Source organism: Emydura macquarii, unplaced genomic scaffold (assembly GCF_026122565.2).
Source record: "Emydura macquarii macquarii isolate MOO-44397 ecotype Brisbane River unplaced genomic scaffold, CSIRO-AGI_Emac_v2 contig_1070, whole genome shotgun sequence".
NCBI lineage: Eukaryota > Metazoa > Chordata > Testudines > Chelidae > Emydura > Emydura macquarii.
In genome coordinates this window covers 89,986-113,740 of record NW_027131207.1, presented here as the reverse complement: position 1 = coordinate 113,740, position 23,755 = coordinate 89,986, and the positions used below count along the sequence as shown (strand labels likewise).

At 40.9% G+C, this 23,755-nt stretch overlaps 1 protein-coding gene across 1 annotated transcript; it reads right to left on the bottom strand.

Moving 5' to 3' along the window:
- Positions 1-409: 409 nt before the first annotated feature.
- On the bottom strand, positions 410-20,657 carry PLCXD1 (phosphatidylinositol specific phospholipase C X domain containing 1). The gene is made up of 7 exons (XM_067545731.1): positions 20,617-20,657; positions 18,237-18,379; positions 12,047-12,183; positions 9,635-9,763; positions 8,448-8,603; positions 3,455-3,638; positions 410-2,546 (listed from the first exon to the last, which is right to left on the bottom strand). Exons 2-7 carry the CDS (start codon positions 18,346-18,348, stop codon positions 2,266-2,268), a joined length of 999 nt encoding a protein of 332 aa, XP_067401832.1. The 5' UTR covers positions 18,349-18,379; positions 20,617-20,657; the 3' UTR covers positions 410-2,265.
- Positions 20,658-23,755: the final 3,098 nt, after the last annotated feature.

The following is a 23,755-nucleotide window of genomic DNA, read 5'->3' as shown; positions in this document are numbered from 1 at the left end:
TCAGTGGGGATTTCTGCTTCAGAACTGATGGCACAGTAGACTGTAGGCCTCTTATGAGCTAACCACAGGATTGCAGTACTGCAGATACAGAAATTACACCTCAAACTGAAACTTAGAAAAATGTAATATTTCACAAAAAAGGAGAGAGAAAAATTGACAGCTTGAACCATGGACTATCTAGACTATGAATTACTAGGAACCAAAAATTGTAGCAACAGTAGAGAGAACTGTGAAGCAAATAACATAACTCAGTTTGTATCACAGAAGTGAATAAAAGTTTGCTTACTAAGTAAGATAACATAATAATGTTCAGAAAACCATCTAAATAGATGTAATACAGCATTTTATGCAAGTGACATTGAAATTGACATATATACACTTTTATAAATCCAACAAAGTACATCACTGCTATATACTAATGGTAAACGGAGGGAAAATGGATAAAAAATACCAAATACCAGACTAGCAGAATTGTTCCTAAACAATGTCTGGATTTCCATTGACATATCACCCATAAATCAGTGTGAAGTTGCACAAAGAGGTAACTACTTTGCCATTCATTTCTGGAACTCAAAACTTTCCGGTCACATAACGTTTGGGTTCAGTCTTGTCCTTAATGGATGTTTGTTCATCTTAAAACCAACCGCTGGCATAAAAAGTGTGTTGTGCATCTAAAGAATGAGGTATACTGACAGCTGCACAAAACACCTGCATACTGTGTTCCTGGCTCTTGCCACTGATACTCGTCTCTCATTTTCATGATTCAATAAAAATGCACATAGTTTACCCAAAAACTAAAACAGAAAAATAGAATTAACAATCAGTGCATGGCCTAAAACCCGTGGTTTGCAATATATGAGTAGGTACAGATAACAAAATAGCAACTGAAGCAGAGACAGTTGGGCGAGTAAGAGGGGGAAAAGTCTGTTTTTGATTATGCTAATAATCTAGAGCATAATTTAGGATGGAAATTAGAAGATTTCCAGCCATCAACAGTGAGATTCTGGAACAGCCCTCCACTAGAGGTAATAGGGGACTGGACTTGATGACCCAGATGGTCACTTCTAGTCCTATGGACTTGTAACTCTACTGAAGTCAGTAAAGATACTCTAGATTTACATCAGTGTAAATGAAAGTAAAATTTAGTCCATAGCATATTATAGTTCAATTGAAGTGTGAAATTTTTTTTTTTTTTTTTAAATCTTGCTTGTATTTTACTGGGGCTGACATAATAGCCCCTTAGTTCAAGACATTTCAAGCTAAATGGGCAAAAATCTACTCAGAGGGCACAGTTGTGCTACCTTGAAGTCAGAACTGACATGAATATAAAAAGGGAGCGATATCAGGCTTTAGGAATATGTAGTAAACAGTAGTACATTAGTATGGAGACTGCTGAGGAATGTTGTGATGATAAATTTACCAGGTTGTAAGACAGACACTAAAGGATCAATTCAGCACCCTCTTGGGTACAGTATTGCCAATTTCCCTACACAATGCCAAAATGTCCACCTGATGACCAAATTGACATATCCCAAAGTCATGCCAAGATTCTTTAAGAAACGAGGTCAGTCAGTTTTAATTAATTTACTTACAGGGATGGTAGTAATACCTTAAATTACCAAAACAGTGTATTGTAAAAATCTGATTTTTCTGTTTGCAAGTTATGTTGTGTACTTTTAACATTTCGCTCACTTTCGGCCATGAAAACAAACTAGTCCTTTTCACTGTCTGGTGCACAATATCAAGCTGTTTGGGTTGCAAATTCACATGCAAGCAGATATTTAAATCCATACCAAAACCTTTTTTATTGAAATAACAAAAATGATGTGCACTGAGTACATTTAAAGAAAAAAACTAAACCAAAATTAACAGTTTAGAGCGATGCTGGTGGTTTTTTGTTTTGAGAAAGATGGGTAAGGTTCTTAAGATATTCTCTAATACCAGTTACTGCAATATCTATGCACTTCCGAGCTAAATTACACCTGTGCAGCACGGACTCTAGAGAATTTAAGGTAAGGTGGTCTTATTCTTCTCCCCTTCACCCTGCACTTCCAGCTATAGGAATTTGTGCTTGCCATTAGTATTTTTTTATTTTAAAGTCTGATTTTGGTGAGAAAGCTTCAACTAATGAAGCTCCACATCACTAGGAGGAAGAAACATCATTTATACAGACACACACGTGATATGTCTGAACCAGGAAACCTGCCCTCCCTGTGAGAGTTGATCAAAAACTACCCAGTCATACCAAGTTTATGTAGCTGAAAGTCATGAAATGTCCTTTAATCCCACCTCATTACCATGGTAAAGTAATGGTGGGTTGATTTTTTTGTTAAGTTCTATCACATCATTCACAAAATCTTCACTTCCTATGAAGTCTCCAGCAATGATGTTAACACATTCCCTCTTTGGTCCTGGATACTGTTGCTTTATCCAGAGTTTCAGGTATGGAAGGCTAGGAAGGGTCATTTTTTTCAAGGATCCGAATGGATGTGCCAGAATGTAGTCTAAGTTTTCAGTAAGGTTAATCCCTGCAATGAAGAAACTTTCTGAAACAAAAAGAAAGAAACGTTAAAATTCGTACTGAGCTTTGACTCAGCCTTACATCTATTGTTTTCTCTTGAATGATTAGCAGAGGAGTTTCCTCCAGAAAATTAGCTATTTTCCCATAACTGGAGTTGTCTCACCTTCCCTTAGAGTTGCATGCTATACTATGCAGATGTGGAGCAATTAAAACCAGTTAACCTAGTTCAGGCCCTCATGCTGCAATGTATATTCACTTATTTAGTTATTCTGCAAGGAAATGTTCCCTGCTCTAGTCTCCATCAATCAAGGAAAATTTTCATAAAGGTGAACCCTAGCTCACATATCTATTGAGAGAACTCTAGTCACTGTTATAGGACCATATTGTACTTTGATTTGGCAATTTCTTTTTATGAACAGTATGGCACAATATCTCTGACAAGAACCAATCATAGGTAATTAACCCAAGTTTCCCCATAAGAGTTGCCTCAACTTCTACAGGCTAGCAAACAATGGCTTCATTGAGGAGCACCCTATAAATATTGGTGGCTTAATATGGCTCATTTTCCCCCCAGTCATCACACACCATCACTGCTTCTCTATTCGAGGAAGAAAATGAAGGGCTGTCATGCCTCCATTTACAGCTGTATTAGTACAAGAAGGTATACAAGTTGAGGCATATAACAAGGGTTAACTGTTCTTTAATGGTTAATTGTCCCCATAATATCTGGCATGATGCCCAACTATAAAGGAAGGGTATCCATTTGGATGCAATTTCCATGAAAGTAGTACTTCACTAACAGGGACTTAGGCACTTAAGTACCTTTGTGATCAGGCCCAAACACGTATGATGGGAATAAGTACTTTGGGGTTTCTTCTCATTTCTTGTGCCTGAGTGTGTTCCTAGTTCCTATAAGTGAGATGTGGTAGGTACCTGGGCGCCCATTCTGTTTCATGTGTTCCAAATATTGGATAAGATCTCGGGTTGCAGTCTTATTTCCCCACCAATATGGAAATGCAGGCCATAGTTCACGGTGTGTTATTACTTCAGTTTCATCCTCATACGAAATGATAACCTGGTAACCATATGTCCACATGTTCCGTAGTGTTGGAACCACCTGAAAGGAATGACATTCCTATTGTTAAAGTTGACTGGAGCTGGATGGCTAACTCTCGGGTAGCTCTTTAAAAATTCAAATACTAAGGCATGAACTTGCTCTAAAACAAAATAGATGCAGACTCAATTCAGACAATGTTGCTAAATGTGCTAGCAAAGAAGACAGGCAGCAGGTGAATTAGAAGGTGTTTCGGGCTGACTGAGCTCTGTGATGGTAATAATAACTTGAGATCCTTGGGGAATCAGGGAATCCATCTTTATAACAGTTCTAGTTAGGGCACAAATTACAAGGTCTCCCTCCTCCTGTCTATCAGGAAACCAGCCACAGTTCCCTAATGCTTCCACAAACACACACCAGCTCTAGTCCGAGGGTGCTAGAAGTACTGCAAAAGTGGGGAGAGTGGAAAGCAATGAAAACAGCTCCCTTGCAGAGCCCTCCAGCCTAATCCTTGCGGATCCATCAAGGGAAAACCACAACTAGTCTGACTCTCCTCTTCCCCTCTGACAGTCCCCACCATCTCCAGTGCTTATGAATCAGAACCAGTTCGCCCACCCTTAAGAACAAGATGATTTGTGGGATGTTCAGGGGATAATGGATGTAATTTGAAACCTAAAAGTGTCTCTGAAAACAAAACCAAAATACTAAACTTGGGGCATATCCTTTAACATTTCAGGCCACTGAATTCAATTCTTCTGTGGTACTTTTTAATATCTTGAGGGAGTGTTCGTCTCTCATTTGTTATCATTTGATTGGCATGAAAGTGATAGACAGTGAATTAACAGGAAAGTAATTAGAACTGTGAAACTTCCATAATGGAATCAATTCCATCAAGTTTTGTCACTAACTTGAAAGTTAGCCCAGGCCTTTTTTTTTTTTTTCTTTAACAATTTGTTAAGGTTCATTAATTTTAAGTGAACTTGGGCCCCGTAATGGTGGACAGGGGCTAATGTTAGGTTTTGGATTGAAGCTGAGATGTTTTGCCTGTTTTTAGCATGAATTCAGCTCAGCAGTTTCAGATGAGTTTCACTTTGAGTTATGGGTCAAAATGAACTCCAAAACTCAAAGCTCCACCAGGATCAAAACTGAAGATGAGGGTCCAGATCCCATCTTGTATCTCTCAGGAAACAGCACAAAAGTAAACTCGGGAGATGAGAAGAGGCATAGCCACCTTTGCGCCTCCTGGATTCCGGGTTTCTGCAGGGGCCTGTGCAGCCCTCAATGTAAGAGCTGCTCTAATTTATGGCACTTACTACTCCCCACCCCCCTCATCCATCAGCCCATCCCTCCCAGAATCTTTGCCTCACCTTCACCAGCCTGACCCTTCCAGAGTCCCTGCCTTCCCCTCATCCCCCCACCCTGACCCTCCTACACCCTCTCCCTTTCCCCACCACCACCAGCCTGACCCTCCCAGAGACAAAGCCTCCTTGATCCTGCTTCTTACTTACCCTCCCTGCTGGCAAGCTATCTATCTCACTTCCTGGACCTGGCCAGTCCCTGGCACTGAGAGGAGCTGCAATTTTGGTTGCCAGCAGCTGAGGGCCTGGTACATGACACTCTGCAGTGGGACCTAGCCAGCATGCTGCATGTGGCACAATGTTGAGTGGACCCACGTGCTGGCCAGGCCATGGCGCACTCCTTCCCAGCCATGAACATTTTCAGGCTTTAAAAAGTGGGGAGACAATGACCCTTTGCCCCTCTCTCCTCATCTCCAGCACCTATGCTCTGGACCCATTCCCTATGGGCCCTCACCCCATAACAGGCACAGCAAGGGAATTCGGGAGGAGAAGGTTGTATCAAAGGATGCCAGAGGCAAGAGCAGAGGGAATGCCTTTGCCAGGAGCCCCAGATTCGCTTGAACTATCCCATAATAGATGTATAGCAATGCATATCTTGCAAATACAGCTGGTTGGAACATCTTCAACAAAATTTGTTGGAATATGCTGTTTAATCAAAGCCAAAACATTTCACAGACATCTAGATTTTGACACAGTTCTCGACGGGCAAGTTTGAGGTCTAGGGTCTCCGGTCACTTCTGACAAAAGAGGGAGACGTCAACTGCAAACCTGACCTTTTCAATTTGAATGGATGTTTCAACTCAATTCTGTTTCACAAAAACATTCTAATGTGGGACAAAAACAAAATTTTAAAACTTCAAAAGTTGTCGCAAATGGATTTTTTTGTCCTCCGGCCAGCTCTATTTGCAAATTAAGCTCAATTAGCCTGGCAGTTTCACCTGCAAGTACTTGGGTGAACGAAGGCTGTTACCATTCGAGGGCTGTTCTGCTGCCCATGGTAATGTAGCAGGTAGTCTCAGTCAAGTTCCTAATAGCCATTTCTACAAAACAAAAGCTATCAACACACTCAGCCTAATCCTAACCTGTATAGAGAGGCAAGGATTGAATAGGCCTGGAAATATGAACTATCCTCTTACCCTAGAGATGGTCTCAATAAGTCAGGGTTGAGGTACATGGTGCAATAATGTGGGGAGTTGACACAACTGTTGCTGTTCATGCAGCACCAGATCTGTGGATAAAAAAGCCCTTTGATTTACCAGGGCTGTTAATCTGAAAACTTTCAAAAGCAAAAAATTCACGTTAAAAAATGAGCAACAAATGCATACATGAGCACAGTTGCTTATTTTGCAAGGAAAGCAGAAATGAACACCTAGTTTCTGACAATGAATTTGAGCCCTCACACCGATCAAAGAAAAATACCTTGGACGTTGAACAAAGTTTAGAATTTAACACAATGTAATGTTGTCACCATATGATTCACTGGAGTACTGCACATGCAACACAGATCTCTGGCAACAGTAATGTTAATCCCTATAAACTGCTCCATAAATTATTCCATGCTTATTTATTACGTTAATGATATATGTGCTCTTGGAAGACAGTGTGACCTGGAGGAAGGCTCCCCAGAGTTAGGAGTTAGAAATTCTAATCCTGACTCTTTCATTGACTAACTGTGGCCTTGGGCAAATCACTTCTCTCAGCCTCATATTCCCCATCTGTAAAAACAGGGGCAATAGCATTTCTCTACCTCACAAGGGAGTTTTGAGGATAAACTAGTTATTGTTTATACAGTGTTTTGAAATGGAGAGTATTATATAAATAGTATTTACAAAAATAGCAATGCTAGCATTGCACATAATCATCAGCCCAGTTGGACAGAACCCACAGACATGCTTGCAGTCTTAGGGCATGTTTATACATACAGTGCTCCAGCTATACTGGTGCATAGTGCTGTGCACATGAGCGCTTATGTCAGTGTAATTTATGTCACTCGAGGAGGTGGTTTATTCGCACCCCTGAGTGACATAAATTATGCTGACATAAGCTGTAGTGTAGATATAGTCTTAGTCTTTCTACTAAGGGAGAGAATCACTCTCCTTTAAATTCTTTCATCTCAGTTTTGAAATACATTTTTTCTGTGGGTCAGATGATTTCAAACCATTCTTTCATCACATCAGATCAACAAATGCTCAGCTCAGCAAAAGCCTGCTTTCTCATATGGTTAAGAATCTGTCTTCCGATAGCTGACCATTCCCACATACATTCCCATGACCATTCTGAACTCAAGTAATCTATTCCAATGTCTTCTCTAACATTGGTTCTGCTAGCCCAGACCTTTATGCAAAGAATTCTTTTGGGAAACAATAAAACAATGTCACTCAGGTCTTCAGTTATTCAGTTGCAGCCTGAATATTCAAGCTCATCTGATTTTCCCTACAATTGTTCTATTTTAACTCTGCTGCACAAACCTCTTTGAAATGGTAATCTTGAATGGTTACCACTACATACAGTAGCTTCAAAGGCTTAATTCAAATAGTAAACAGGGTCATCATTATCTTGTAGCCCTCAAGTCTCCAGAGAAGTGTCTCTGTTCATGTGCCTCTTTGAAATGTTAATTGTTTAACTGCTCAAAGCTCTTGTACCTTGTAGCTGGTTTTTTTTAAAAAAACTGAAATTGTAACTCTTAGAATTTAATCATCAAATAATTTCTGATAATTAAATCAAGCCCTTTCTGGATGGCTCAAGGGAATGGTAGTAGATGGCTAGCTGCTCACCTCTAAGTTGGCAGGTCGAATCCAGCCTAAGTTCAGTGGAGAAGATCATTACCATCTGCTGGCTGTTTTGGGAAGTCAGTAGGTGGTCCCAGTGCATTCCCTAGTGGACAAGTCCACATCTCAAAAAACACTAGCATTAATCAGAACCTTGTTGGCAGTTGTAGCAGAGAGGTCCAGGATCAAAAAGACAGACCAGACCATCTCATTCACTAAATACTGTCCCTCTGGAACACAGCTAACAGATATTGGTGGAGCAGTGTGAAGAAGTCTGGTCTGCTCCTGCCATTATGTATCAATTCTATCAGAGAACTTTAGGCCACAGAGTTGTCAGGATAGTGCTACCACTAAAAGTACACTAAAAAAATGAAAATTTATTCTGCTGGTCTTCCTCGCTCTGATAGAGCAATCTCATTCTTATAGGAAGCCCTGATCCAGGGCTACCATCATGTCACCTGACCCAATCACAAGCTCAAGTCAAAACCTGTTACCTGGGACTGGATGACACAGCACAGGTAGACCTGTCAGTTCCCTTCGAGGGCCACTCCACACTATGACATCAGTTCATTGATAACCCACTAAACAACTAACTCCCACTTATGTGGTTTTTCACAGAATAGGTGTGTGTTTCCATAGCTTTAAAGAACATAATGATAATATAAAGCATATAAGGGCTTGGAAATAATCAAAGAAACTACCATAATGTACTGTTTCATCCTAAAAGAAAATATGCCTGCACTTACATCTTTTGGACAAAGTTTAGAATGGAAAATCCTTTTTATACGGGAGATAAAATGATGATGAAGTTCCCTGGTCAATCCAACAAAATTCCTGCAGGCAAGGATAATGACCTCCCGAGGATGGGTCTGCAACCACTTTAAAATTTCCCACAGAATATCCTACAAAAGGAAAGTCAAAACAACTTAGAAAAGACTGTCTGATGGTAAGGGAGAATGAAATAAATCAGAAACTAACGATTTATGATAGGCCAGACCCTGAGCTGGTGCAAATCAGCATAGCTTTATCAAAAATGACAATATGGGACATTCTGCAGGAAGTTTCACAGTGGCTGGAGAGTCATCCTTGGGATTTTTTTTTCAGTGGAGCTATGCTGATTTATTCCACCTGTGGATCTGACCCAATGTATATAAAGTATATACTGGCTTTGCATCTTTGGTGTCTTTCATCTGAAGATCTCAAAGTTCTTTATAAAGTTGGGACAGTAGTATCCCCATTTTTTCTGGATGAACTCAAGGTCAAAGAGTGAGCCAGTGGTAAAATCAGGGGTAGAACCCAGGCCTCCTGACTCCCATGGTCTTGCTATAACAAGACAGACCTCTATTATACTATTAGTTGCACACACTTATATCTCATTAAAATCATATGCAACTAACAGCATAGCCAGACCCTATGTGTGCTAGTACAGGAATACACCAATCAACATGTGACATTTTAAAACTCAAAAGACTGAGTTACTATCTTTTCATTAAATATATTTTCCTTGAAAAATACTGTGTCTTTATTACACTTTTTATATCACTTATTTCTCAAAGAGGTCACTGTGTGCCCACATCACAGAGTGGTGGACTGGCTCAAGATGAGACATTACAACTATCACAAAACAGACCCTGGAAAACGTCAGTCATTTGTTTGCAGAGAACAGTGGGAAATAATTCCAACTCACAGGTGGCTGCATGAAGGTTAAGCCTCGTTGACAACTATTGAAATTAATTTCTGTTCCAACAATCAGCCCTGTAATATATTTAATTCTTATTTTGAAGTTCCCATATTACTGAAGAAAAAATAACCTGTTCAGAAAATCTTGGAGTCATTGTTCCCCAACCAAAGCAGTTCTGATTCAGAAGTAGCTGTTGGCCATTAAAAAATAATTAAGCAGCACCCCTAAATGTTACAGATTTCAGAACAGTACCTCTACAACAGCCGTTGTGTACACCATGTGCACAAAGTACAAATTCATAGAAGGGTCATCAGGCTTGTGAGCAATCCTGAAATCCAAATATCTAATCCCAGCATCCAGTTGTTCTAACACATTTAGTTCCTGAATGGTTAAAAACAACAAAAAGATCATAAATGTTTGCAAAAGACGTGTTCCTTTATTTTAGAAAATCTAAAGAGGGTTATAAAATTGTCCAATCTTATTTATTCTATTTTAGGAGTACAAAATCTATTAAATCTTTCATCTTTAAATTGATGCTGAAAGTTTTATGTGTGGTGCTGACCCTTTGCTCTGAAGTTACAGAAACATTTGACATGAAGAGTTTTTATTTCCTTATGAAGTGGACACTAAACACAGATTAGGTTAGTTCCAAGATCTTTAAAAAGGACTTTCGATTTTCTACACAATAAAGGTTTAGGAGCTAATCCTTCAACCGTTATACATGAGTAATTCTGATTCATATTACTACTCCTATTGAAGTAATCTGGACTGCTTGTATGAGTAAAGGTTGCAGGATCAGCAACTTAAAAATGTCTGCTATTCATTTTCCTCAGATCAAAGACTTGAGAGATTTTCTTTAGGGAGCTCCCTGATCCATGTTCCCTCAACAGAAAAAATAATCCCTTGGATACTGGATTTTTGTTTTATGTATTTATTTATAATATTAAAGGCTAAATCACTTTCTGAAGTCCTACAAACAGAGGTGTTATCTACTCCTTCCCACAGCCCTGTCCTAATCACTCTGCTAGAACAGTTGGTGAATATGTGTTTCAGGGTGAAAGGCCCCCCCCAAAAAAACACATTTTTTATCTAGATAGAAGCCTTACCTATATTAAAAGTTGTACCTCTCTAACCAAGCAGTCATGGGGTAAGAGGGAAGGTCCTCTCATGGATCAGTAAGTGGTTAAAAGACAGAAAACAAAGGCTAGGAATAAATGGTCATTTTTCAGAATGGAGAGATGTATATAGTGGTGCTTCCAGGGGGTTGTACTGGGATCAATGCTGTTCAACATATTCATAAATGATCTGGAAAAGGGGGGAAACAGTGAGCTGGCAAAATTTGCAGATGATACAAAACTACTCAAAATAGTTAAGTCCAAAGCAGACTGTGAAGAGTTGCAAAGGGATGTCACAAAATTGGGTGACTGGGCAATAAAATGGCCGATGAAATTCAATGTTGATAAATGCAAAGTAATGCACATTGGTAAACATAATCCCAACTATACATACAAAACAACAGGGTCTAAATTACCTGTTGCCACTCAAGAAAGATCTTGGAGTCATTCTGGATAGTTCTCTAAAAACATCTGCTCAATGTGCAGCTGCAGTCCAAAAAGCTAACAGAATGTTGGGAATCATTAGGAAAGGGATAGATAATAGGACAGAAAATATAACACCACTGTGTACATCCATAGTACGCCCTCACCTGAAATACTGCATGCAGTTCTTGTTGCCCCATCTCAAAAAAGATATTTAATATTGGAAATGGTACAGAGAAGGGGAACAAAAATGATTTGGGATATGGAACAGCTTCCATATAAGGTGAGATTAAAAAGACTGGGACTTTTCAGTTTGGAAAAGAGACAACTAAGGGGGGATATGATAGAGGCCTATAAAATCATGAATGGTGTAGAAAAAGTGAATAAGGAAGTGTTATTTACCCCTTCTCATAATACACGAACTGGGGAGCACCCAATGAAATTAATAGGCAGCAGGTTTAAAACGAACAAAAGGAAGTACTTCTTCACACAATGCACAATCAACCTGTGGAACCCATTGCCAGGAGATGATGTAAAGGCCAAAACTATAACAGGGTTCAAAAAAGAACTAGATAAGTTCATGAAGGATAGATCCATTAATGGCTAGTAGCCAAGATGATCAAGGATGCAACCCTAAGCTCTGAATGCCAGAAGCTGGGTGTGGATGACATCCAATGGATAATTCAGTTTGCCTGTTTTGTTCATTCCCTCTGAAGCACTTGGAATTAGCCACTGTCAGAAGAGAGCATACTGGGCTAAAAGGACCATTGGTCTGACCCAGTATGGCTGTTCTCATGTTCTTAACTAAATCAGATTAGAAACCAGTATATGGAGGTTTTTAGTTAACAGTGTCCCTTGTCTTTATTTATGAATCCGTTATCCCTGAAATATCAGCCTCTCCCACCAAAATTATCATCCCCATAAATAGAAACTTGGGATGTACAGCATGTTTTTATCATATTTCTCTACCTATGATATTTATAATTTGCCCAAAAATGTTATACATATGTCTAGGCACTGATGTATTCCTTAATTGGATTGATAAAAGTATGAACGTTCAATACTATGTAACAAACTTCAAACAAGACAATGAATTCAAGTTTGAGAACGTTAGATAATTGGTTACCTGTGTTTTAGACCATTTCATAATAATAGGATGTATGAGGCAAGGCATACATTTATCTATCCACTGCAACAATTTTGATTCATTTACACTTATAGCAGATTTTTTATCCAAACAGTACGTCATAGTGTCATGGCTCCCTGTAGAATAAAAACAAAGGTTAAATTAGTTTCAATCATTTGTTAACACATCAAATACCACTTGTCTTTGTATTTCACAGTAGAAAATCGTATCATATGTGCACACCTAACCTCCCAGCTCCCAACCCACCCCAAAACGTAAGTGTGTATTGGCAAAAGGCATATGTCTTCACTGCAAAACAGATGTTTTTACAGCAAGATAGCTAATTCAAGATCACTGTCTCAAAGTAAGATCTAATGGAGAAAAGGCGCTGTCATTTTTATCTTGATGTACCTTGTCAAGGTCAACCCTATACTCCCCACCTGGTTCACCTCAGTGTAGCTACCTCGAGATAAAAGCTACAAGGCCTTGCCTCCAGTAGGATTTTACGTCGTTAGCTATTTCAGGTTAGCTATCTCAATGTAAAAACACATCTTTTTGCAGTGAGCACACAGTCAAAGTTTGAATCTGGATACAAACTCTCCCATGTTAAATGTGCTCAGTCCAGGATTTCACACTCTAAGCCCATCCATCCATATATAGGAAACTCTCAGAACTGTAATGTATGGATGAAATTCACCCCCCTGAAGAGGGCCTAAAACCCACGTAAATCTCACTTATGTCTGTTTACTATGAAAAAGTTTCAAACACACTGCCCTTTAACACTGCACCCTATTTAACTGGATGCCGCTGCGTAGTATAGTTAATGACTCTGCTATCAGATTTGTACATAACCCTCTAATTTTGCAAAGTATTGGTAAGATGAACTAATGACTCAACACAGAGATTCACTGGAAATTTTACCGTCTATGGGTGGAAAGAAATTTGCAAGATAGAGATGGATGCTTTTAAGCCTTTTGTCAAATGTCTCAGTACTGATGCTGGCACCTGCGTGATTAAAAAACCTATAGATCAGTCCCATTGAAGTCAATGGCAATACTCCCATTGCCTTTCAAGGGAAATGGATCAGACCATACTTTGAAATAATCAAGATACTTCAATTTTAGAAACAGCAACCATTATGCACATGCATTTGCTCTACTGTAATCCCTTTTCAATATTTTAGCGATCGGATTATGTACTTTTAAAATACAAACCCAGGCCCAAACGCAGGACAAAGAATTCCAATGAGGGACAATAGACAACACTAGTGTAGAAAGCTTACTTTAAAAGATGCAAGTTTCTTATCATTATCTTAGTGCCAGTGGTCCAAATCCAAGCTTTACGTCAAGTGCACACAAGTCTCTTGAAGTTAGTCGGGCTAAATTCAGCCCATTGTTTGTAACCTCCACTTCATGACTCTGCTTTTCTGATGTAAATAATGAAGAGTAATAAAAGTGAGACGATGCTAGGTTTGTGGAGGATGGGGCTAAGAGTGAGTCCAAAGTGAGGGATTTTCCTTGATATAAGGAATCTCTCTCCTGAAGGCCCACTTCTGTTGTTTTGCTTATGTTACATTACCTATGGCTAAGGATAAGATTTTATCACAGAAGTCACAGATTCCATGACTTTCAGCAACCTCCATGACATTTTCCTCAGCTTCAGCCCCAAGCTCAGGGGTGCTGGAACAATTTGTACAGTGGTGGTGCTGAGAGCTGTTCAACCAAACTGTAAACTCTGTATATGAAGGAAATCACTTCAAGCCAGGGCAGCACTCCTAGTTCCAGCACCTATACTCCGGGGCAGCAGGGCCAGAGCTCTCAGTCGCGGGGTGCGAGGGCCTGGAAGCTCTCAGCCACCCTGGGCAGTGAGGGCCCCACAGCTCCAAGCCACTGGCCCCGGAGCTCTGAGCTGTCATGGGCAACGGGGGCCCTGAAGCTGAGAGGCTCCACAGGCATCAGGGGCCCCAGACTACAGCATGTCTATCTTACCTAATATCTTACCATCCCCCGAGGGTAACCTAGGCAGGGTATTGTATGCCAAGCTGGGGGCCAAGCTGGGGGCAGAGTGGGACTGCATGGTGCTCCTTCCATGCCTCATGTGGGGGCTGGCCTGGGCCCTGCCACACCTCCCTAAAGGTTTGCCCTACAGTTTGGGGACCACTGGGCTAAACAAATATATATTTATATAAAAACATCCCAATAAGAAAGACAGAACCTAGTACAAGGCATCTAGCCAAGGAAGGAGAAGTGTCGACACACCAGTGTAAAGAACCGCGAAACGCTCACAGGGCTTGCGGAATGTTCCTCCGCCTTGTCGAGGGCAGGGCAGTACAGGTGCCGACAGACAGTGCAGCGACCAAGTACTACATCGACAGGTGGGGAGAGCCCATTTGTCAGGCTTATGAAGGGAGGCTTTGTCAGGCTTATCGGTCCTTAGGACCTTGCGGTGATCACCTCCCAGGGATGATGAACAACGAGGCAAACCACACCAAGGGGTCGCTCCCCTTCACCATGATGGGCAGCTGCGCCCACAGAGGGCATCCCAGGGGGAATCTGTCCGTATTGGACTGGAGCACAAGGTGTCCATAGTGCTGCTCTCTCCGTGATCAAGGGACGGGGGCAATTGCCAATGCTGTTCGTCTGTAGCGGTCAGAGACCTTCATATTCACTTCCCACCTTTCCCTTCCTGCATACAGTCCAGCTAAAGATGAGGAGGGGTTAAACAGATGCGATCTGGACTGTCCCGGCCTGGCCATACCAGCACAGGTTCAGCATACCACTGGACTTCTCGATCGCCCACCTCAGGAACAACCGAGTCAGCACAATCCCAGCTCCCAGGATCACGGTCACCTGAGGTGCCCAGACCTGGACCCTTGACACTTCAGGGAGTGATGGAGCGGTGGCCGAGAGGAGACGAGCGAGTTGCTCAGAACAAGTCCAGTGAGTCCTGCTGGGTAGCAGGAAGCCCTCCACGCAGGTCGTGTACTGGGTTAAGTGGCAGTGGCTGTTGCCTGCTGGGAGGAGTCCCAGGATATTCTGCTCAGCCTCTCGCCAGTGCAGGCGATTCGGGAAACACTTGCCACAGTGAAAGCCCCAGGGATTGTCTCTGGCCTCCCTGTAGGCCCACCTAGCAGCCATATCAGCCTTCCATCAGTCGCTGGGAGGGGGGATTGCAGTTCTCCCATCTGATGTCGGTCCAGTCCTGGAAGGGGATGGGAGGCCCTATCCGTAGGCCTGGGACCCAGTGCCTCCCTGGGATCTTGACCTGTTCCTTTGCTGGCCCACAGGTGGAAAGAAGGGACCGAGGGGGCGTAGGGCCGGCAGCGCCTCATATACCGCTGCATGTGCGCGGGACTCCAAGGGGCACCAGAGCCGGCCCTACGGGATCTGCTAAGGGGAAAAAAGTTCTGTAGCCATGCATAGAGGCGTGCACTCTGCTATAGTGGAATGGACATGAGCAACACATCTCAAAGAACATCAGTTACTGGTAAGTAACCTTGTTTTTTGTACAGGGAAATCATGCTTCATCAATCTACTAAAATTCTTTAAGGAGGTCAACAAACATGTGGACAAGGGTGATCCAATGGATATAGACTTAGAATCATAGAATCATACGGTTAGAGGGGACCACAAGAGACATCTAGATTAACCCCCTGCCAAGATGCAAGATTTGTTGTATCTAAACAATCCAAGACAGATGGCTATCCAACCTCCTTTTGAAAACCTCCAGTGAAGTAAATTCTCTGACCTCCCTAGGCAGTCTGTTCCATTGTCCTACTGTTCTTACAGTTAGGGAGTTTTTCCTGAGATTTATTCTTAATCTGCTATTCTGTTATTTGAACCCATTACCTGTTGTCCTGCCCTCTGTGGCAAGAAAGGACACCTTTTCTCCATCTTTTTTATGGCAGCCTTTCAAGTATTTGAAGTCTGCTATTATGTCTCCTCCTTAATCTCCTCTTTTCCAAACTAAACATACCCAGTTCCTTCAATCTTTGTTCATATGGCTTGCATTCCGTCTCTTTGATCATCTTTGTCACTCAACTCTGGATCCTTTCCAGTTTCTATACATAATTTCTATACATTGATGACCAAAACTGCACACAATACTCCAGCTGATGCCTAACCTGTGCCGAATAGAGCGGTACTATCACCTCCCATGACTTGCATGCTATGCCTCTGTTAATGCAGCCTAAAATTGCATTTTCGTTTTTTGCAGCAGCATTGCACTGTTTGTTGACTCATATTGAGATTGTGGTCCACCACAGCTCCTGGATCTTTCTCAGGAGTGCTGCTGCCAAGCGAGTTATTCCCCATTCTGTATTTTCTACTTTTGATTGTCTTCCCTAAGTGTAGCACCTGACATTTGTCTTTGTTGAAGTTCATTATGTTGTCTATAACCCAGTTCTCCAATTTATCAAGATCCCTTTGAATTTTAGCTCTAGCCTCAAAAGTGTTTGTAACCCCCCGCCAGCTTTGTGTCATCTGCAAATTTGATCAGTATGCTCTCTATTACTACATCCAGATCATTAATAAAGATGTTAAATAACACCGGACCCAGAACAGATCCCTGTGGAACCCCACTCAAGACCTCCTTCCAATTTGACATTGTTGCATTAATGGTTACTCATTGTTTGCAGTTGTTTAATCAATTATGTACCCACTTAGTGGTAGTTCTACTGAGCTCACATTTCTCCAGCTTACTTATCAGAATGTCATGTGGGACTGTGTCAAAAGCCTTGCTAAAGCCCAGGTATATTATGACTACCGTGTTTCCCCTGTACATGAAATCAGTGTATTGGTAATCAGAAAGCCTTTGACAAGATCCCTCACCAAACACTCTTAAGCAAAGTAAGCATGCATAGGATAAAAGGGAAGATCCAGTCATGGATCAGTAACTGGTTAAAACAGGAAACAAAGCATAGGAATAAATGTTCAGTTTTCAGAATGGAGAGAGGTAAATAGCAGTGTCCTCCAGGAATCTATGCTAGGACAAATGCTGCTCAACATATTCATAAAAAACTGGAAAAAGGGGTAAACAGCGAGGTGGCAAAGTTTGCAGATGATACAAAATTACTCAAGATAGTTAAGTCCAAAGCAGACCGTGAAGAGTTTCAAAGGGATCTCACAAAATTAGGCGACTGGGCAGCAAAATGGCAGATGAAATTCAATGTTGATAAATGCAAAGTAATGCACATTGGAAAATGTAATCTCAGCTATGCATACAAAATGCCAGGTTTTAAATTAGCTGTTCCCACTCAAGAAAGATCTTGGAGTCATCATGGTTAGCTCTCTGAAAATATCCCTTCAATGTACAGCAGCAGTCAAAAAAGATAACAGAATGTTAGGAACCATTAGAAAAAGGGTAGATAACAAGACAGAAAATATCATAATGCCACTGTATAAATCCATGGTACACCCCTACTTTGAATACTATGTGCACTTCTCATCACTCCATTCACTGGAGAAAGTGAATAAGGAAGTTTTTATTTACTCCTTCACATAACACAAGAACCAAGAGTCACACAATGAAATTAATAGGCAGAAAGTTTAAAACAAACAATGGGAAGTACTTCACACAACACACGGTCAACCTGTGGAACTCTTTGCCAGGGGATCTCGTGAAGGCCAAAAGTATAATTAGGTTAAAAAAAGAATTAGATAAATTCATGGAGGATAGGTCCATCAGTGGCTATTAGTCAAAATGGTCACAGATGCAACCCAATGCTCTGAATGTCCCTAAACTTCTGACTGCCTGAGGGTGGGACTGGACGACAGGAAATGGATCACTTGAGGACTGCTTGTTCTGTTCATTCCTTTTGAAGCATCTTGTATTGGTCACTGTCAGAAGACAATACTGGGCTAGACGGACAATTGGCCCAGTATTGCCATTCCTATGTAATCAGACTAACAGATCTGTCCCAGAGAATAATCACTCCCACTGTAATTCACCAGGGCAGCAGGACTACCCTGGTAACTCTTGTAAAAAGAGTCATGCAATCATTAATGATCATAAGTGATCAGGATCTTGGTTTACTTCTCATCCAATAGATAGCACCTTCAGCTACTCCCACCCAATCTAAACTATTAGATTGGAAAAGTAACTGTATTTTCTTCAGTCACACAAATGCTGAACAAGTGCTTAAATGATTTGACAACAAGATCAGTATTTAGAGGACAAAGTTAATACTTACCTGGAAGGGATAAATTATGGAGAGGAACATCCCAGAGATTTTCTGGCAGCTGTGACATCCACTGACCTTTTTCATAGGACAGATGAATGGACCTTTTCAAAGAGGCTTCCATTAGTTGCAATAGTGGGTTCTTACAGGATGTTCTGAAATGAGTTGAAGTATTTTATACATTATAATTAGTTTGGATAATCCATGCTCCTGTTGTATAGCTTACATTTGATCTGCCTGATGAGCAAGGGTCCTAGGGCCTGATGTCAAGTGCACTGAAGTCAATGGAAAAAATCCCATTAACTTCAGTGAGTTTTGGTTCAGACCCCTACACTCTGCAAAAGCAGCCAATTTATTACTAAGCAGGAGGAAATGGCTTAATTGTCTTTAAAGCTTAAGTTGGGCTTCATTACCTTTCTTGGAACCACATGTTCATTACCCAGCAGGGTCACCTCAGTCTTTCCTATAATCTAAGCACCATGCAATTTACTGTGTATGGCCTTTCAGACAAGGGCATGGCCTCGATATGCTAATTAAAGATCCCACTGCATTATCCTTAGTCACATTTCTTTCCTCTTCATTATTGTTCTGCACATCACTTATTTGGTCTCCTCTTCTCCCATTTCAGTGGTGCTGTGTGTACCGTATGTTGTTAGCACGGTGGGATCAGAGGTGCAATGTAAGCTTAAAATAATATTTTTAAATGCTAAAGATTTGCAAGAAATAGGATAGTCTCTCTCTTTCCCCTTCTATACAGCCAATGGGAGCTGCTGGGTGTGCAGCACTTCTGGATATCAGGCCACTTATTTACGCACCTAAATAATGAATTAGGAGCTTAACTTCAGGCACCCATTTTTGAAAGTCTTTGTTTTGGGCTCCACACCTTTTTTCCTAGAGGTTTCTTGAGCCGGCTAAGTGTTTTCCATACACAAACCACCGCACAGAGTTGGAGCACAGCCTCTCGACTTGAGGCCAGTTTCTAAACGAACCTTGTTAGCTAGGTAAACTAATGAAATATGCCTGTGCAATTTACATTCAGGATTTTTAGGATGATACTGTAACATCACCAGTCCTCTCTGGCACATGGCAAAAACTCCGAGGGGCAGGTCCTCAGCTAGTGGAAATTGTCAGAGTTCCATTGACGTTAACAGAGCTGTGACAATTTACAGCAGCTAAGGATCTATCCCTTGTGTGGCAATGACTCTCTCTACTGCCAAGGAGAACTCGATGCAGCTCTCTCTCAAGCCTGTGAAAGTCAGCCTTGTAATGGAAATTGAGGTTCAGCTGTAAGAAATAATGGAATAAAATTTTGATCCTAAAAACAACAAAAAATATTAAAATGTTGATTATATGTTTTCTCTTTTCTCCCTTCTCCTTTCGTCTGTTGCTTGTCTTCTTAGGCCCCAATCCTGCATTCCTGCATAAGGGTCCAGCAGTGCAGAGTCCCACAGAAGTCAGGGAAGCACATGGCAGAATCAAAGCCCTCAGTTGTAAGAACTTTGAGGCAGGAACTATGCCTTCCTGTAGATTTTAAGGCCAGATGGAGCATTATAATCTAGTCTGCCCTCCTATATAACACAGGCCATAGAATCTAACCCCATAATTTCTGCATTGAGCCCATATGTTCTGTTTGAGCTACAGCATGTCTTTCAGAAAGAGATCCAGTCTTGCTTAAAGATTGGAAAGCAATGGAGAATCCATCACACTCCTAGATAAGTTGTTCCAGTGGTTAGTTACCCTCGCTGATAAAAATGGGTGCCTGATTTCTGGTCTGATAGTGGACAGGCTAGATGTGACCAGTGCCTAGCACTCTATTGATATTACCATAAAACAAATAATAAATATTAAATCCAGTGACTAAGTATTATACAATTGCACAGACATAATGGACAGTTTCATTAATATTTCATATCTGTATTAAACAGCTATAATATGTACAATACATTTCCAAAAACACAATAAATAATGCAAATTTATAAAAATATAATAGAGAGTATTATAATCTTAGCCCATTGTCTTCTAAATTCAGTAGGCCAAAAAACAGGGTGTGGCATTTCACTGGTGTGGGGAAGTTTATGTTGGAAGTGTATATTGTATGCTCAGATCTGTGAAATTCCTGATGAAACAATGAAAGTGATTTCCCCACCCCTCTTAGAAACAAACTAATACTTCAGTGATTGGGGAAAATATGTTTACATAAAGTAAATGAACTGCCACTTAAGAATAAACTGTCTCTGGAACACGCAAGCAAAAGCATCCACATCTAGAAATTATGGACTCCAACTCACAGATTGCTTTTAAAACAAGTATGTATTCAAATAATTCCAGGTCTTTGATTTAGTTACTATATCTTTGTTCTCAAGGGGGAAGGGATTTTTTTAGTTTTACTTACTCTTATGAATCTTTCGGTTTTCATTTCAGCTGTTTATTTCTACAAAAAGATTTTTGCTTTCCTAGCAGCCGGTCTTCCATTGTGCGAATACAGAACTGAATCTCAGACACTACAGCAGGAAATAAATGCAAACAAGCACAGTACGCTACCTGCCATCGGATTGGTCGGAGACTGCAACATGCACTCTCAGGTCAAGTGACACCCAGTTTTATGAGAGGAGGAAGAACAAAAGTTCCTCAGGCTTGTGGAGCTGCCAAACGTGTAAGAATGAGACACTTAGTTAGCTAAAGATAGATTGCTTCATGATTAATGTACGTGCTAGGAATAAGGAAAGGCAGTCTAGCAGCTCACAAAGTAATAATATTTAGCAAACTTTTTGCAACATTTTAAGATGTAAGGATGAAAAGCACTATATAAGAACTAATCTACATTATTATTTCTATTAATTATCACCTTTATCTTCTAACAGAGTTTCCATTCTCCATTTCAAGGAGAAGAACTATATGACCTAATATTTCTTTTCCCATCTCCAACTTCTACAATTTCTACATTTAGGATGTAGATTATCATCATTTATCCAGGTATTTTATGGACATAGGAGTGAAGGTCCCATGCCCTAAGAGCTTACTATCGAAACAGACAACATATATACAGGTAGTGGGGGAATGACATGTCCTGACATCTAGTTTGATTCACCAGTGAAGTTTAGTAACCACCATGTCAGTTACAAATTTGTTTCTCACCATTCCTATAGACACTGCGATATCAGCTGCATGCAGTGGAATGAAAACATTAGCAAGTTCCCCTCTTCCAAAAATACATTTAATGCCTAATCTCCAGATGAAATAGGTGATCTTAAGGAGTTATTTGGAGCTTCTGTTATTTGTGATTTAGAAGCAAATTTCTAAAAGTGCCTCTACTTCACTGTTATAATACAAGGCAATTTATTTTTATATAGCCTCCTTTATACAGAGCATTGCAAAACGCTCCAGAGACATGGAACAGAGACATAGCGCTTTCTAAAGCTGGGTGAGGAGACTATCAGTGGCAGAAAGTGAAAATTAGAAAGGATGGAGTACAAGTAAATAAATTAATGTTTAAAAGCAGTAAAGACAGAAGTTGCTGTGTGTCACAGTTCTTGGGTTTCTGATGGGCACCTCCTGCTGTCTGAGTGCTGCAAAGCCCAAAGGTCTCCCCCCCATCCCCCTCAGCGTTCATAAACAGGAGTCTTTGTGATGCAAAATTAAGCCAAACAGTCTGACTGCGTTTGAAGGGAGTGGCTCCTCTCCCACTCTCCAAGTCATCAGTTTCAGTACAACCCTAGAGGATAGTGATACCGACTGCTTAACAGCTCACCTTGGGGCTTGTTGAGCCTATCCTTCCTGTCCAGTAGATCAGAATCTGTTCTGGACTTGTAGGCACAGTAAGTGAGCTTCTCCAGCACAGTTTCTCTGAAGCCTTCTAGGAGCCCTTCTTAGAAGCTGCTGTCTGCTTTCTCCCAGAGCTGCCCAGCAACTGTCCGGAACAACCAGCTTTTAAATCATTAGTCCACCCCTGACATGATTGGCAGGACTGGAGAGGCAGGGCCAGCCTTGCCCACAGTAGCTCTTTAACCTCTTTGTCACCAGTGCGGGGTTAACACACCCTGTCACACTGTGGAGAAAAGCAGATGAACACAACAGGGAGAGTAGTGCAGTGTCCAGCAAGCACTAAAGCAAATGGGAATATCTTTAAGATCATTGGTAGTAGATGACAGAACAAGGAGCAATGGTGTCAAGTTGCTGTGGGGAAGGTCTAGGTTGGATATTAGGAAAAGCTTTTTCACTAGGAGGGTGGTGAATCACTGGAATGGGTTACCTTGGGAAGTGCTGGAATCTCCATCTTTAGAGGTTTTTAAGGGGCGTCTTGACAAAGTCCTGGCAGGGATGATTTTGTTGGGGTTGGTCCTGCTTTGAGCAAGGGGTTGAACTAGATGACTTCCTGAGGTCCCTTCCAATGCTAATTTTCTATGATTCTATAATAGATTTGAAACTGATAAATCATTAGGGGATGAGGAGATGGATGGCAAAATCAGGAGGAGATGAATGTTTTGGTGAGCAAAGGGATATGATGTTAGAGATACAAGATGAAGTAGAGTCCGTGGAGAGTTTTAAAAATCAGGAAGACAAAGTTAAATTTGATTCAGAGACTACACAGGAAGGCAAGGCGATGGAGGACAGGTGAGAAGAGAGTTATATGGCTCTCAGGCACTACTGTGGTGAGTGCATTAGAAACAGACAGACAGCTAGGTTCCTGCATTGTAGAGCAAATCTGGCTGCAGTAATCTGGGCACTTTCAAATTTAAGGAGTAAAGGACATGAATTCTCCTCTCTGGAATGACAATGGTGATGTCAATGGAGTTACTCTTACTTCAATTGCTATGAGGGAGATTGCAATCTGGCCCTAAGGATTTAGAAAGCCCATAAAAGAAGGAATAATAGGAAACAAATAAACAAGTGATTAAGTAAGGATTTCAACAGAGGAAGGGTTAAGGTACAGATGAAGTCTAATAATACTGCAGAGATAATGATAAGCAGATTTACAGAAGAGGAAGTTGTGGGAGGAAATTTCTTCAAGATTTCTGGTTTTGATTGCAAAAAATGTCTGCGTTAAAGAGATTAATAGTGGAGTTAGAAATATTGGACAAAAATCAACTCAGGAGGAGTTGCTACGTTTTTGAAGCATTCAGTAAGAGGAAGTTATGGAGCTGACAGAATCAAGATAAGGAGCTATAAGGGGATCAAAGAGTGAGTTGATGGACACAGAGAGATTATTTATGTCTGTGTTTCTGAGTGAAATCTTTCTATTTTGCTAGTTTTGCAGGCATCCATCAAGGCTCCATCGTTAAGGCTGAGTTGAGTGTTGCACTTGGAGCAGGGATTCGACCACTTTATTGTGCGTGAATGATACACTTTGTTTTCCTCCCCATGGCAGCACTTACTTTTTGAATTACGAATGGATTTTCTGAAAATGTACAAGTAAATCTGTGTGAGTTAAAAGTAATTAAAATGGGTCCCTTAATAAATTACACTGCAGTATGAGACCTTTTTTGCCCTGAAAAACACTGTCTGGCTAAGCGAAAAGTGACAAAGAAGCGACT